At 40.5% G+C, this 17,520-nt stretch overlaps 1 protein-coding gene across 4 annotated transcripts in view; it reads right to left on the bottom strand.

Moving 5' to 3' along the window:
- FYN (FYN proto-oncogene, Src family tyrosine kinase) overlaps positions 1-17,520 on the bottom strand; it is a 156,450-nt gene that overhangs the window by 29,228 nt on the left and 109,702 nt on the right. For all 4 annotated transcript variants that reach the window (XM_048492571.1, XM_048492591.1, XM_048492597.1 and 1 more), the window contains exons 3-6: positions 15,463-15,720; positions 14,391-14,487; positions 5,028-5,126; positions 3,750-3,853 (exon numbers count right to left, since the gene is read on the bottom strand). In XM_048492571.1, the coding sequence (XP_048348528.1) occupies positions 3,750-3,853; positions 5,028-5,126; positions 14,391-14,487; positions 15,463-15,709 (547 nt within the window). In that variant the 5' untranslated portion in view covers positions 15,710-15,720. The remainder of the gene's footprint in view (positions 1-3,749; positions 3,854-5,027; positions 5,127-14,390; positions 14,488-15,462; positions 15,721-17,520) is intronic.

Raw genomic sequence — 17,520 nt, 5'->3', positions numbered from 1 at the left:
ATTTAAGACATGGATATGAAAATCACTCATTCTTTACATTATGCTTCTTCAGGGCTATAGCAAGAGATATAAAAACTGAGCATATAACCAGGACTTTAGGAGAAATGATTTCAAATAAATCTCTTTGGAGAGAACCATCCTTCTAAAGGAGAGAAACAAGCTCAAAAGGAGTAAGAGATTCTAAAAGCACAAGCACAAAATATTCCAACCAGAAGCAAACAATAGGAGCTACCTAAAGAACACAATGTGGCTGCACACACACACACACACACACCCAAGAACCCTTCTTTGATGAACAGAGACCTAAATATATAGAATATGATAGGAGGGACATATAACCAAGTACAGCATAGTGGTAAAGGTGTTGAATCAGGACCTGGGAAACCCAGGTTCAAATCCCCACTCACACCACAGAAGCTTGCTGGGTGACCTTGGGCCAGTGACACACTCTTAGCTCTGACCTTGGGTAGTATGCAGAGGTGGGATCCAACCAGTTCTCACCACTTCTCTAAAAGTGGTTACTATTTTTTTCTGAGTGCCGAGAAGGGGTTACTAAAGCAGCCTCCCTGCTCAATAGGGACTGGAGGTGCGTGTGTGCGGCGGCCCCACTGTTTGAATCCCACCACCATCGGAACCTGTTATTAAAATTTTTGGATCCCACCACTGGTAGTATGTGGGTAGAAGACATTCAAGGAATACCAGGGTCCTGATGTGGAGGGCAGCAATGGCAAATCATCTCTTAACATCTCTTCCTTTGAAAACCTAAGGGATAGCCAGAAGGCAGCTGTGACTTGACTATAAAAAATAGTATAAGAAAGACTAAGCCTGGAAAGAGCTGAGGCTTACAAAGGAAGCTAAACACAACAATAAGGGGTTTCTGTCAAGCCCAAAGCAAGAACAAGGAAGGGGTAGGTTGGCTGCTTTGGCGAAGGTGGTAAAATGTTCACTGGTAATAGAGACAAGACAAACCAATTAACTCTTTTGTCTTGGTTTCTCCTATAAGAGAAATTATGTCCAACCTGAGAAAAGCACCATATGAGGAGTGACTTGCAGCCAGGCTCAGGCAAGGAGATTAAAATGTCTAGTGTTATTACATGAGTTGAAGTCTCCAGGACTAGATACATTGCATTCCAGGGTACTGAAGCAGCTTGCAGATGTTATTTTGGAAACTCTAGTGCTAATCTTTGAAAGCTCTTGGAAAAATGGGTGAGATCATGAAAGACTGGAGACAAGCAAATGTTGCCCCAGTCTTTGAAAAAAGGGAAACTACTGACTGGTCAGCTTGATGCTGATGCCTGCTAGAACGATACAGCAGATTAATATTAAGTGGTCTGTCTGTGAATATCTACAGAAGAAAGTGTTGATTAGTGTGAGCCAGCATGGGACTATCAAGAGTAAATTATGCCAGACAAATCTTATCTCCTTGTTTGATAAAGTAGCTTGGTAGACCATGGGAATGCAGTCAACATAGCATATCTTGAGTTCAGCAAAGTATTTGACAAAGTTTCCCATGGTATCCTTGTGAACAAGTTGGTAAATGTGGGCTGAAGTATTATATTCTAGGTGAATTTGTATCTGAATGGACAATTGTACTAGCGTATTCAGTAACTGCTCTGTATCCAGCCAATTCAAAGATTCAGGGACGAGCTGCAAGGGGAAGGCCCTGTGCCACTCAACTTTTTATGAAATTATATTGAAATCATAAACTATGAGGGCATAAAAATGCTTATCAAATGATCAGATGTTGCAAAGCTATTGCAAAGCTTCTTTGCTCTTGGCAAAGGAGACAGATTCAGGATTCAACATGATCTTGACAAGCTGAAAATATTGGTCAAGAAAAACAGTGAATTTTAGCAAGGAATGAAAACTCTTGCATTTAGGTACAAAGAATAAAAGGCACAAGTATAGAAAGGGGAAACTTGGCTTGCCAGCGGTAAATGCAAGAACAGTATAGGTGTCTTAATTCAGCACAAAAAGTATATGAGCAAGCAGTGCAACTTCTTTAGCATATATTTATCCCCTCTTCCTCCAAGGGGCTCAAGGAGATAGCTATCATGTTCCCCTCCCCCATTTTATCTTCACATAAATCTTGCAGGTGGGTTAGGACAAGGGAAAATGATTGGCACAAGCTCACCCAGCAAGCTTCATGTTAGAATGGACATTTGGACCCGGCGCTCCAAGGTTTTAGTCAGATTCACTAACCTCTAACAAATAATAATCTCGGGCTACCTTAACAGATGTATAGTGTTCAGATCAAGGTAAGTATTTGTTCTACCCTATTTTGCACAGGCCACACCTCATCTGGAGTACTGTGTCCTGTCCTGGGTACTACATTTTAAGGAGAACAAACTAGAGCATGTGTGGAGTGAGAAAACCATCATAGAGAGAGGCCTGGAAACCAAGCCCTATGAGGTAAGAGTGATGCACAGTTAGGCTGCAGCAGAGATAAATAAGGGGAGACATGACCACGGCCTGCAGATATCTGAAAGTTACTCCATGGAAGATTGGAGCAGTTTTTTCTTGTTTCAGACAGCAAGATTATAATGTGTATAAATTACAAAGAAGCATATCTTTGTCTAAATATTAAGAGAAACATCCCAAAAGTAAAGGTGATTAAACAATGGAACAGTGTTTTAACAGATTTTTAAAAAGATTTTAAAAAGTGGTGGGAAGTGGTGGATTCTTCTTCATTGACAGAACAATCCTATTTAGAATTTACTCCAGACTTCATCCATTGTAATGCACTTAGACTGGAGTAACTCTGAACAGGATGGCACTGTAAATGTCTTTAAACAGGGGAAGGATGACCATTTGTTTCAGATGCTCTAGTTGTATATTCCTGAATTTACCAGGGTGTGGGACCACATTACCCTAAAGAGCCTTCCCACTCTATAATAATAAAATGGGACTTCACTGGGCTGAAAACTGATTGGTGCAACTTACAGTAGTTGAAGGTCAAAGATAACACTGTTAAGGCATTTTTGTATAAAATCACCTGAAAGTAGCAACTTTATCATGTGCAAAGTTTTCAAAATCAAGACCATTCCTCACAAGCTTGACAGTTCATGGGCCATTTAAACCCCATTAATGCTTCTTCACAACTCAAGCAAAATTGTCTTGATAAGAAATCAGAATACAAGTTACATACCTGATTTGACCCTCTCTTCATTTTCAACCTTCTCCTTCCTGAGCACAACAGAATTCTATGCATTTGCAGCAAAATTTTGACTATCAACCATGAACTTGGCATTTTTTTCAGCACTCAAAACTTTGTTAGAGATCACACTATCATATGGATCTGGTTCAGCCATATGTTGGATTCATTTTTGGTATTGGCAAGTTCCATGAAAGAAGTAGGTAATCAATGGAAGCATTTGATGCTGACTTATCACTCAAAAAGGAGCCTCGTGGCGTAGTGGTTAAGTGCTTGCACTGCCACTCACACGGTCAGGAGTTCGAGCCCCCTGTGGGTCAGATATCCTGGCAGCTGGCTTATGGTCAACTCAGCAATCCATCCATTCCTTGGTTGGCAAATGAGTACCTAGCACATAGCTAGGGGTAAAAGAATAGCCAGGGAAAGCAATGGCAAACTACCCCACAAAAGAGGCTTGCCTATGAAATCACTGCTTGCAATGGTACCCCAGGGTCGAACATAACTGAAGGGGAAACTTTACCTTTTCTTTTAATCACTCAAAAGTAACATATATGCTTGACTGTCTGAATAGCAATCAGAATATTGGTCATGTTACCTTTGGTGGTTTCACTCTCTCGAATCAGAAAGGTCCCTCGTGGGTTGCCAAATGATAGCAGTTGTCTCTCAGCATCCTTTCGTCCAAGCTTGCCAAAGTACCACCTACACAAAAACCAAATTGGTCAAAACAAAGGCTCATTCCGCACATGCAGAATAATGAACTTTCAAACTGCTTTCAGTGCTCTTTGAAGCTGTGCAGAATAGCAAAATCCACTTGCAAACAATTGTGGAAGTGGTTTGAAAATGCATTATTTTGCGTGTGAGGAAGGGGCCAAAAAGTTGATAGTCTCTAAGAAATCAGAATGCAAGAAGGAAATGGAATAGTATTACTTGATATGTATAGCTTCACTAACATTTTAAAAAGATACTTAATGGGGGGTTTATGCAGATGACACCAAATTGGCTGGAGCAGTGAACACACCAGAAGATGGAAATAGAATTCAACAAGATCTGAACACACTGGAAAAGTGGGTGGATGTGAGCAAGATGCAGTTCAACAAGGGATAAGTGCTGAGTTCTACATCTCAGTAACAAAAATGAGGAACATGCATATTGTGTGTGTGAATAAGATCTTGGGGTATGCGTTGGCTGTAAGTTAAATATGAGCAGCCAGTGTGATGCAGCTACAAAAATGCACTGTGCATTTGCCCACCCCATAGACATAAGGGGCACTCATGCCAGCAGGGAGGGCAAACTGGGAGGTGGCTGGGAGCCAGACCCAGAAGAGAGACCAACTCCCAGAATGACACTGGCATCTTCCTGGACACTCCTGACTCGCTGGGGGTGTCCTAGGGAGGTTCCAGGGGGGGTTGGAGCTGACATTAGTTGGCTTCCACTGGGAATTCCCCCAGTGTGGCCTTCAGACTTTTGCCTCCAAAACCAGTGTCTTTCTTCAGTGTCTCTTTCTTCAGTTGGGCTCTTTGGGTGGCAGGAGAGACTTTGAATTTCCCTCCTGCCTGCACCGTTTGGAGCCCCTTGGTACTGCCTTAGCTGCACCATCCCCGGCCACTGCAGTGCTAATGGGGCAACTAGATTATGCTGCAAGCAAAGCTAGCTAAAAGCAACTTAAAGTAACAAAAGATCTCATAGGAAAACAGTTCAGTGGAAAAGAAACACTGTAACTGCTACCTGACTTTCTGAAGAGTTATGTACAAACCATAAATAAATGTTAACTCCCTGTTAATCCTGTGAGTTGTGTGTCTCAGGGAAAGAAACACATTTTGTGAAAGGAGAAGGGGTGTCACAATCAGCCATCCATAAAATGAAAAGAACATACTCCTCTGCTTGGATGGAGTCGACTGGGGCCACATAATTACTTGGAATGTAACCAGTTTCTCCTGTAGTCAAGGAACGAGCTTCCCACCAGTCTCCTTCCCTGCAGAACAAGAGGAGAGAGCGTTAACAAGGGACAAAAATAACTCTTCTCAATTTAAAATGGCTCATAACTTTTAATCACTTCCCACTATTACAGGTTCATTCTGGAGATGATGAGTAACACCGTCACTATGTGCAGCTCATGATCATGAATTCTGTCTGTACAAAGTATGTTCCACTAATACAAGAGCCTGTCTGCAACCACAGCATGCATACTAGTAGGACACAACAAACAGAATGCATTTTCTGGGAATTGACAGAAAGAAGGAACTCAATCAAGACCCACACCCATGAAAATAATTGTATTCATCTGGTTGGATCTTATTAACTGTAATCGCAAGTGCTCATGAGTACTGATCTTGCCCATGTCCCCTTCCCCTATAGCTCCTAGGATCCCTGAAAAGTTGATTCCAAGGGTCAGGAAAGTCTCACATACAAAATGCCCCTAAACATGAAGGGATGGCAAAATTTCCCCTGCCGCCTTCTTCTGCCAGCAGAGCTCTACTGGTTAGAGAGGAAGACAGATAATTTTGCTCAACCCATCTTCCTTGTCCATGCCTATGAGGTATCCCTAACCCTAACCCTCAGCATCAGCATTTTTCAGGTGTTGCTGGAGAAAAGGGAAGGTCATTATCTGTTTCCAAGAGCACCATATCTGCAGTTTGTAAGAGGAAACCTATATTGCAAAAATAGGTGTACTAAGGGACCATATCATGAACATTCCAGAGTATTTTCCTTTTGGCTTAGAAATAAGTGACAGGAGATGGGAAGAAACACAAACTCAGTGGATAATGCTAGGGATATGATATATTCTTTGTAGTTTACTAAAATTAATCTTAAATCATTTTAAGGGTGTCTGCAAGTCATCACAAATCATTGAAATAAAAAATGGGGTTCTGACATGGTAAATGTAGTTTTGATTGGGAAAGTATCACAGCATACACAAGGGTTTTCACCTATTGTCTTTCTCTTGGGGAAACCCTCAGCTTGCTCTCAGTATTGTCCCCTACTCTCAGTTGCAACATTTCAGAGAGTTCATTGTAGTAGAATGGCAAATTTGTAAAATTCTGGTAGCAAAAAACAATCTTTGGATCTAACTCAGAATAATTTTGCATCTCCATTATTAAAAGACTGGCTCCTTGTCCAGCCTGCCAGTTAAGGTTTGCCTCATAAGTCCTGTTCTCTATGTCCTCATCTTCAGAGGTGAGGGGGGTGGCAACCAGAGACAGGGCCTTTTCAGTACTGGCACCTTACCTGTGGAATGCCATTCCCTTGGAGGCATGTCTTGCACCTACACTGCATTATTTTAGGTGTCAGGCCAAAACATTTCTGTTCACCAAGGCTTTTCATTATGGGAGTGATTTTAATACTACTTTAGAAACATTTATTTCAAGATGTTAGTGGTCTGTTTTTATGATTTCATCCTGGGTTGGGTTTTTTAAATGCTGGATTGTAATTAATATTATTTAATGTTTTGCTTCATTTAAAACAAAGAGTCAAACTAAATGTGACTTGCAAAATACAAAATTGGCATTTGTTTAATTTAAAAAAAAACACAGAACCATGGAAGAAGGGGGATTTAGGTTTGATAAAAGGCATGAGGAAATTCTCCCCTGCAGCATTCTCCTGATTTAAAAGTGCAGCAAATGTCTGCAGGGGCAGATTTATATTGGGAAACTGTGAAGAAGGAAATTATTAAAGGCCTCCTCCTTCCAGTGCAGTTTCATCTACCTCGTCTAATGCCACTGCTCCAACCCAATTTGCCTGTCACATCCACCGCCTGTTCTGGAACATTAGGCTGAAAAGTGGGATATCCTCATAATGGATTTCTTACATCATATATACTTTAATCCTAATTCAAGCCCATAAAATAAAGAGAATCACAACATACTCCACAGGGAGCAAGAAAATTTAATACCTTTCATAAACTGTGAAAAGCTATTAAAAAGGCTTTTTAGACATTGTCAGGGGCTTGTGTACACTCAGTGGGGTTTTTTTGTTCTTTCTTTTTTAAAACCAGACCCTAACAATGTATCTTAAACTGTTTGAAATTCATCCCTGTGTTGAATATTACTTCCAGATAGGAAATTCTGTGTTTATTACTTGTACACGATTAGTATATGATGAAAGTACTTGTGTATATTTAACCTCAAGCAAGGCTTCCTACACAAGTGATATGGGAAAATAGTGTTTAACCAAAAAATACTGAATACTGCTTTTTGTTTTGCTGCTAATGTAGTTCCCAAAAGTGCCACTGGATGGAGCTATTTTATCACCATGGCTATTGTGCTACTGTTATAGGAAAGAGAAGGATTTGCAAGGAAGACAGACAAGAAGTAGATTATAGTTATATTTCATATAGCGGGCTTCTCATATTTAGCATTAGTTATGAGACATACTTATGATGTATGCTATAACAGCTTTCCCAAACTGGAATCCTTGGAGACATCTTGCAAGATGTCTTAAAGATGTTCACGTGGAAAAGTCAGTCTGCACTGTGGCATGCAGGAAGTGAAGTGGCGAAGAACTGAAATGTTAAAAAGACACACTACCAGGCTCATAGATATTGAGATTGTTTGACCCGATATAAGCAGTACGTGATGAATTTGCATCACAACTGTCTAAAGGAAAATATCAATAAGTTGCTTATGCTGTATGGTCATGCAAAGCTATGTAAACTGATCTTCTGATTTAAAAAAACAACATATCCATTTTGTACCACATAGTATCCAACTATTGTTGGAATGTACTTTCTTCATAATATGGGGCTTCATTTCCATCTTTTCTAGGTAAATCCATGTATAGCCACACAGGGTTAAATCCATGTACAGCCACACATGGCTCCATCTCTGTTTACATTTTGAACATTAATTTAATTGCAGAACTGTTGCAAGTCTGACAAATGCAACCAACATTTTCTTACTTATTCTCAGCAAAAAGGACAGGATGACAACATGCATATTCCATCAAAATATTCCTGTGCAGTTAGCTCCCATTTTTCCCTACATCTCAAGCTTCTTACCATTAAGGATTACCGGTACTTGAAACTCATCCATTGATAATACTACTGAAATAAGAATTTGAAATGAATTTGCTATTCAAGCACTGCTTTGTTAGGTCTGCAGCAGCAGTGTTTTGAAGCATAAAAAGAAGTGGTTAATGTTAATCTTTTGTTAGTTTCTATTGCTAATTTAGAAGCAGAGAATAATTTTTAAATAACTCTTTTCAAATTTAATGTTGAAGCTTCTGAGCTTTCATTTACATCAAAGCTATTCACCAGTGAAGAATCATGAAATTACTGTGTCTTTTCCATTGAGTTTCCACACTGACAAGCATCATAGTGAAGGGTTTGTTTATAGTTTTATGTAGTTACAGCAAGAACTCATTTGGCTGTCCATGAAAGATGTGCATAACATTATAATGGACTTTCATACCATTTAAAATGGTAATTTTAAAAAATTGGGAATCAGTGGATTGTACCATGTATATGCTTTGAAGAAAGTATTTTACAATGAGTATAGACTTCTGGAAAAGCTGTTTTCTCCCTGCTGATTAATGTATTCTAGCTTTCAAATTCAAGGACTGAATCATAATTCTGTCTTTAGCAGCCATGTTCCAACTGATGAATGAGACCTGGGCCAGTCTGACTGATTCCTCTTGTTCCCCACACTCCGCCTGCTCAGCCGACAGCACCAAATTGTGTACTTCTTCTAGTTGCATCTCATGATTGAGGTCCAAATACAGAACTACCTGAATTAGGAGTAGAACCAGGAGACAATCTTTGGATATCTCCAGCAGATGTAATCACTGCCAGCCAAGCAGCAAGATGCAGGAGAAAACAAGACAGGTTGATTTATTCTATCCCCCCCCCCCCCCCCCCAGCTTCCTGTCTTCCAACCTGTTTGCTTCATGCTGGATCATGGCCAAGTTGATGTGATACTTTATCATGACAATCCCCTTTTTCTTCTTCAGAAATAAGCCAGGATTGGCAAAAGTTACCACTGATATTTATAGTAATGTCTTTTTGATAATGGGTTTGTTCAATGTAAGGACAAAAAGTTGAGATATTACAGCATTTATGTTGAATGATGTACAGCTGGTTTACCTTAGTGAAATTCAGCAACTGTTTACAACTAAACCGAGCTAGAAGTCATATCAAGGTCAAAAGAAAGGCTGCAGTGGAATTATGGTTGAAATTTCATTTTTTACTGTTGTGCTGGTTACAACACATATAATCAATTTAAATCTTTGGTGCTGGTCATTCTAAATTAAGGTTGTTCAATGCTAATTTTTTTAAAAATATATACATTATTCATTTTATGTTTTAAGAAAGAAAACAACAACATAAGGATAGATATAACAAAATATAACTGCATAAATTTTCACAGATAAAAATGGCAAAACTTACACACGCACACACACAGAGCCTTAACTTTTTATGAAATTCTTTAATAAATTAATTCTTGTCTATCGTTAGTCAAGTAAAATATTAGAGCCCAGTCCAGAGTGTGTGTGTGTGAGTGAGTGGGGAGGGGGAGAGATGAATCCATCACTGGCTGTGGTGTGAGATTGCAGTGATGGGGGTGGGCAGTGTAAGGGGCACCCTTGCTGGCAGAGAGGCCATCATGCCTCTGGGAGGCAGTGCTGTGGGTTTGTGGCACCTGTCTGGTATGGAAATGCACACCAACGAGGGAGGGGGCATTCTGGGGGGGTGGACTGGGGTGGAGCTAACTGCAGGCAGCTTCTAACAGGCTTTGAAGCTCTGGATGCCACTGGAGCTGGCCCTGAACTTGCCATTTTTGTGGCATAAGTTCCTTTTCCCTATGGGGTTTCCTGGGGATGAGAGGATTTTGTGGTTTTCTTCCTGCCTGTGCCACTGGAACCCTGATAGTAGGAGGCATGGCTGCAATGCTTCCCTGCCTTTGTCTGGACAGGGCTGCCCATCTTCTTTTAAATGTCCGAATAGATTAAATATCTGCTACACATTAATTATATTATCTACAAATCAAGCAGTTGCCCTTCTTAAAAACATCTGTAGATAATAGTATACTAGATCTATTTTTGAACATTAGTACCATATCTTAGTTACCTTTCTTCTCAACAATACAAGAAATATAATTTCCATTTTACATGAAACTCCTGTTTTGGGCATCTGTTCCTAAGACTAGTAAGCTTTGCTATTGTAGTGTATTCTCTCATTATCTCTTTCCACATTTCTCGGTCAGGACAAGTGCCTGACATCTGTTTGCCAATACCTCTCTGGCTGAAGTTAAGAAGAGTTCTTGCAGTTTTCCTGGCAAATTCTTGGGTGGAATTCCCAATAATATCATTTTTGTGTCCATTTGGAACGTAATTTTCAGTATTTTTTGGATTTATGCATGTATTTCTTTGTAATATTTTTTCACTTTTGTACAAGTCCACCATGTGTGGCAAAATGTTCTGTTTTCTTCTTTGCATTGACAACAGCTTGCTTTCAAGCTTTTGAGGATCTTCACTATATCTTTTGGAGTGATGCACCATCTATCTATCTATCTATCTATCTATCTATCTATCTATCTATCTATCTATCTATCTATCTATCTATCTATCTATCTATCTATCTATCTATCTATCTATCTATCTATCTATCTATCTATCTATCTATCTATCTATCTATCTATCTATCTATCTATCTATCTATCTATCTATCTATCTATCTATCTATCTATCTATCTATCTAAACCTTTATTAGGCATAGAATCCATATAACAGCCAACATTGTCCAAACAAGTATCCCATACGTGAGAACCATCGCAGGTAATCATTTCCAAGAAGTTTCACCATAAGGAACCTAGCTACAAAAGTTAAAATCTCGGAGGCGGAACTGTTTAGTAGAAATGTAATCTTCCCCACAGTAGAGTATTCATTAAACATTACAGGACAAAGAGCAAAAAGCCTGGTCCTAGATCCCTTGTATTTGGGGCAGTCGAGCAATATATGTTCCATGGTTTGAATTGCTGTGATACAATGGGGACATTTCCGCTCTTGACAAGATGCAGGAATTGGATTTTTCAAAGAGACCTTCCTTGTAGAGCATGAGAGCAAGAGAAGGAGTTACATCGAGCCCTAGTGAGTTATCCATCTATGCTTGGGTTCCTATGAAGTAAACTCAAATAATCTCTGCCATGTGATTGATTTTAAATTTGATATTAAAAAAGAGGGGGGAGCAATTGCTTCTCGCCTTGTCCTGCAGAACTTGAAACTCTTGATCTAGCAGTCGCCTTTTTAATTGAGAGAAGATTTCAGAAGCAGGCAGCATTTGCAAGGCTTCCCAGGAAAATCCCAGGGAAAGTATTTTAGTTTCCACTGCCCGCCACCACTTAGATTCATGATATATAAGACTGTCAGTATCTGAGTTAAAGCACAGATGGACCCAAAACTTCAAGGTAACCAGCCAGGCTTTCGTAGCCAGGAGATGTTGTCCCGCTTCCAGACAGAGTACGGTATATGGGATACAATGTGGCACACCAAATGTTTTATATAAAAAAGCTGACTGAATCCTCTCAACTTTATGATTCCAAGCATTGATCCACAAGGGGATCCCATACAACAATTGAGGAATAACTTTCATATTGAAAACTTTCACTGCGGCAGGAATAAACCTGTTACCTTTTGTAAAAATGAAATTCTCAACTCCCGCCACAGTAGCTCTACAAGCTTTCATAGCTAGGTCTCTATGTTTGGACCAATGGGCTTTGTGGTGAAAGACAACTCCCAAGTATTTACAGAACTTGACTTGATTGCGGACAAGATGCACCATCGAGTGCATCCATCTGCTTGGGTTTATAGGTGTTTAGCAAAACACAATCACTTTTAGATTTGGCAGGGTAAATAAGTAATGAATTTCGTGTACAATAGTTGTTGCATTTAGACAGCAATCTATTTAGGCCCGACTTCGTTCTCGAGAGTAATAGTGCATCGTCTGCAAATAAGAGCAATGGTAGAGTCACGTTACCAAAGCTGGGGCAAGGTGATGCACCATCTATAAAACCTCATCTCAGTTTGGCAGGTTGTAAATTTAAGATTCTTCATTCATAGTGCCATTGATGGAAAGATATTTGTTCTTTAAAGTTTTGCATCTATTTTATTATACATTTTCTTGTTTCATTTTGGTTTCATATTTTAACCAAAGCTTGTATATTCTTCCCAATAAATGTTGTTTTTGTTGGGTAATTTTTATTTCATATTCTGTCAGCTCCATTAATACTCCTTCTGTTACTCTTAATTCTCTTAATCGTGAAGCTGTTTGAAACTATATCAGCCATTGCATGTTCTTTCCTTCATCTTTCATCTCTTGCCACAATTTAACTTTTCCTTGTGCATTAATTATCTTTTTATAAATTACACTGTCACTGCTCTTTTGAATCTTTTTGTCAAAATAAGTCTTTAGCAGGGACATCAGTGGTGAAATTCAGGGACTTAGACTTTTACATTTTTATCCAGCTATCCATAAGACCATTCCTTATCACATGGGAGACTTCTACATTTAAATGTTTTGTCTGTACCACTTTCTTGGTCCACACATTAAATGTTTTAAATCTACGCTTGTGGAATTTCATAAAATGAAACTTCACCAAGATATTTCAAGTAACCTTTTATTTCTTTCTAAAAAGTGAAAGCAAATGATCTAACCTAACATACTTGTTTCTAGAGTCTGTGCTGCTTCAAAAACACAACGAGAGGGTTTAAGTAATTAATGCTGTTAACATCACAAATCACTTTGTCTCTCCAGATCTAGCCACTGTGATCCATGCAATGCCCATCTCCAGGCTGGATTGCTGTAACACACTTTACAAAGGGCTATCTTTTAGACAACTCCAAAAACTGCAGCTGGGCCAGAATGCAGTTACATGGGTCTTTACAGGGGACACTTGGAAACTGCATATCTACCAGGTGCTCTGGCAGCTGCACTGGCTGCAGACTGAATTTCTGATTAGGTTCAAATTGTTGGTGCTCACCTTCATAGCCCTAAAGAGCCCAGGTCTCATATTTTTGGGACTGTCTCCTCAGGATGATCCCCAGAATGTTGCACTCTTCAATTGATAATCTTCTGGTAATTTGTGGCCCAAAGTCTATCTGGCTCAACCAGGACTGTGGCTTTTTGGCTGTGGCCCTGCCTATTGGAACTCTCAGCCTAGGGAAACCTGGGTCTGAAAGATCTTGCACAATTCTGATGGATTTGCTAGATGACGTTTTTCCAGGCTTACGGTTGAGGGCAGAGACAGTTGTACATCTGTGAGGTTACATGATGGCCTGGATTCAAATGTCCTTTATATGCCGGCCTTTCTTCCTCCCCTGTCAGTCTCCTTTTCTAGGCACCAATTATGCTATTTATTTTATTTTATTTATTATTTATTTATTACATTTATATACCGCCCTCCCCCGAAGGGCTCAGGGCGGTGAACATGAATATACAAATAGAGCATAAAATAAAATCAATAAATCTCAGATCATTAAATAAATCATAGTAAATGGCTCTATAGTCTTTGGAATCATTAAAACCCCAATAAAAACAGCTGTATAAATATCAAATAAAAAAAATAATCCAAAAAGAGGCGACCTCCTAACCAATCCTAAAAGAGGGGAGAGACGTTTGCCAGGATCGCTGCGATAGACTTAACGGGGGGGGGGGGGCATCAGCGGCCAGCCCCCCCAAAGGCCTGGCGGAACAGCTCAGTCTTGCAGGCCCTGCGGAACTCGTTGAGATCCCGCAGGGCCCGCACAGCTGGAGGGAGAGCATTCCACCAGGCGGGGGGGTGGGCAGAGCTGTAAAGGCTCTGGCCCGGGTAGAGGCTAGCTGCATCATGGAGGGGCCAGGGATCACCAGCAAATTGGCCTCTGCAGAGCGCAGAAGCCGGTTCGGGACATATGGGGCAAGACGGTCCCGCAGGTACGGAGGTCCTAGGCCGCGCAAGGCCTTAAAGGTCATGTTAGATTTTTCCGTCCTAATTTTATTGCATGTAAAACTTATGATTGCAGTAATATTAGGAGGTATTATATAATCTTAGGCACCAGCAAGGTTAGGCTTTTATGTAATTTACTGTTGTAGTTTATTATTGCTCTGTATGTGTCAATGGATTGATGCTTTTATTTCACGTTATAACCCGCCCTGAGCCCTGCTATTGTGTGTGTGTGTGCGCGTGCGTGCGTGCACTGGGGGATGGGGGGGCAGTACAAAACAAACAAATGGCATTATGAAGAATGTGATACAGGAACATATACTTACGAGCTGTTAAGTATCTGAAATTTTTCTCCTTTATGAAAACTTAAGTCATCTTCTGTTCTCGCCTCATAATCATATAGAGCCACAAAAAGAGTTACACCTATGGAAAGACATGTAAATACAAATGCATATTTGAACATGTGAGGTAGCATAATGGGAAAGGAAAGAGATGACTTGTAGCGTATGCAACAAGATTATTTGTTGTTGCTCAGAAAGTGCTATTTTTTCATACATCACAAAACAATGTTTTTGTCACAATTTGCCTTCAAGAACAGATAAACAATACTTTGCACTGCTGTAGGACTTTTCCAGGTCTAAAGTGTTTCACACACATTATTGCGTAATAATCTGTACAAAAGCTTCACAAAGTTGATAAGTATTATTATTTCCATACTTCAAGGTGGTGGTCATCTGGGGCTCACAAAACAGTGAATTTGTGACAGAGATGGAATTTGAGCCAAGGACTTGATTCATGACTCATACTCTTAGCCACTGTGCTACATCAGCTGTCACAGAAATGGGAGACTACATTTTCAGTCAACTGTTTAAGCAAGTGTGAGTACTGTGCATGTATGAGAGTGCAAGCATGTGTGCTTGTGTACATTGTGTGTATGAGTAGTATGAATGGGTATCCATGCTAGTGCCCTGACCTGGACAATCCAGACTAGCCTGATCTCATCAGCTCAGCAGGGTTGCTCCTGGTCAGTATTTGGATGGGGAACCACCAAGGAAGTCCATGGTTGCTATGCAGAGGCAAGCAATGGCAAACCATGTCTGAATGTCAATTACTTTGAAAACACCACCACAGTCACCATAAGTCCACTGTGACTTGATAGCAAAAAAAGAAGAAGCATGCTTGTGCAAGCAAATGGGTAGTAGTGTGAGAAAGTGAAGAAGGTCACAGAAACACATTTGAAATCTACTATGCTAAACTGTATTTAGACCAGTCCTTTCTAATGAAGAACCATTTCACTGCCTGCAACAAACCCAGTCATAAAAGGGGAAACACCTCCTTTTATGCCCAAGAAATGTCCCATTGTGCTTAAAATAAGGATAACTTGTGATAATGATTTACCTGTTCCCCCTCTTGTACGCAGGGTGCCAGTATGTGATGAGGAGTTGACACCACCAAAGACGGTCAATCCCTGTCCTCCAGCTGCAGGGAAATTGTTGTAGTTTGGAATTGAAGTCACGCCAAAGCTTGGATAATGCTGCGGGGTTGGATCTGTTCCATAACGATAACTTGAACTCTGGTTTAAGCTGCCATCTCTCTCATCGGTCAGTTTTGTTGTTTCTTTATCCTTACATTGCACACAGCCCATTATCTAAAATCCTGGAGAACATAAAAAGAAAATATGTTGCTTGTTAAGACCATTCCTGGTATTAGTGTTATGGCCCCTGTAGACAGAACCTTATCTTTAGAAGCTCACAGGTATCAAGTAGTTAAGTCCACAAACAGTAACTTCTTGAGTTTTCAAAGTGGCAACTGTTTTCAATAGGAAATATAGGAAGTCACCAAAGAAGATTTGCCTAAGAGTCATTCTCCTTTCAGGCATTATCAAAGTGCACTTCTGATATGGCCTGTGCCCAAGGGCATAAGGGGAGATAATTATGCCTGGGCCCCGCCTCCCTGCCCCCACCCCCACTTATCTTTTTCTGCCGGATGAAAACAGCTTTCTGCTGGCTGAAAATGGGCCAGGCTGGTGAGGGGGGATTTTCCGCCCCCACCGCCATGTGCCTGCCGTACGACGCACCCCCAGTCCCCTTATAGCTACGCCTCTGCCTGTGCCAGTCCTTTTCTTGGTGCAATGTGGATAAATATAAAGGATAAACTACAGATAACAAGGATGTAAAAGTAAAAAGATGGCATCCAAGGTAATTACAAGGTTGGAGCATCTTTCCTATGCAAAAAGGCTGAAAACTCTGGGACGTTTGCAGTTTAGAAAAAGAAACTGTTGAAGGTGAAAAAAATAAGAGGATTATAAGTTATACTTTGATGGATAATGAGAACTTTCCCCTCCCTCTCCCATAATACTATAACTCAGGGCACCCAGGGAAAATGATCACCAATAGGTTCAGAACAGACAAAAGGAAATATTTCTTTAATCACTGATCACATAAGCTGTGGAATTCATTGCCACTGGATATAGTGATGGCTGTGAGCATAAACTGGTTTAAAATGGGGTTAGAAAGATTAATGGAGGATAGCTCCATCAGTGGCAGCTAACCATGATGAGAAAAAGGAACCTCCACAGACAGACACAGCAAACCTCTGAACACCAGCAATTAAGAAGTGACATCAAGGGAAGGTCCTGGTCTCTATGGCCTGTTTATAGGTGCTCATGTGCAGTGTTGTAGGAAGGGAAAATGGCGCCCGGGGCAAAATGGCAGCTGCGCCCCCCTCCCCCCAAACACCCTTCACCTATACTTTTAAAGTGAAAAAAGCAGTCTGCTGCGGGCCACGGAGGCGACCTGAGGGGAAGGATGGGGTTAGGGTTTGTCCCCCCGCCTCTGCTCCGCCTTGCAGCTCTGCCTCTGCTCCTGTGCAGCTTGTTGGCCACCAAGTAAAACAGGATGCATGGTGAGATGTAGCATTAGTCTAATCCAGCAGAGTTTTTAAAAAATGATTTATGTTCCAAAGTATTTTTACATCCTGTGATCCTAGGCCTCCCTTTAATCCATTTCAGACAATAGGAATTTCCCACTCTTTTCCTTTTTCTGCAGTTAGTTGCAAACAGAAGAACCAACAGCTGCTACCCACTCTCTTTCTATTACAGATGTTGTTGCTCTATCTCCTTTTACGAATGAGATCCAAACATAATTTTCTGCATTTATATTGGTAACATATCATTTTTCAATGTATCATAACAGAAACATGTCTATATTCTAAAATGACAAAAATAGCTCATATCATGGTAATGGACTTTCAGCCCAAGGCCAGCACCCCCAGGTCCCAGCAAAATGTATGCATTTCCCCATCTGTAAATGCTTTGGCTCTGGTCATAACCAGCAACAAACACTATAATAATGTGTCTGATTCACAGCAGCAAATTCATCCAGAAATCCTTATGTGTGGGAACAGAATGAAGTAGGAAAAGGCTAGTGTAAACTGGGCTGTATACCTAATGTACAG

The sequence above is a fragment of the Sphaerodactylus townsendi genome, linkage group LG01, assembly GCF_021028975.2.
Source record: "Sphaerodactylus townsendi isolate TG3544 linkage group LG01, MPM_Stown_v2.3, whole genome shotgun sequence".
NCBI lineage: Eukaryota > Metazoa > Chordata > Lepidosauria > Squamata > Sphaerodactylidae > Sphaerodactylus > Sphaerodactylus townsendi.
Note: the sequence above shows the minus strand (reverse complement) of the source record. Positions and strands in the feature narration are given on the sequence as shown.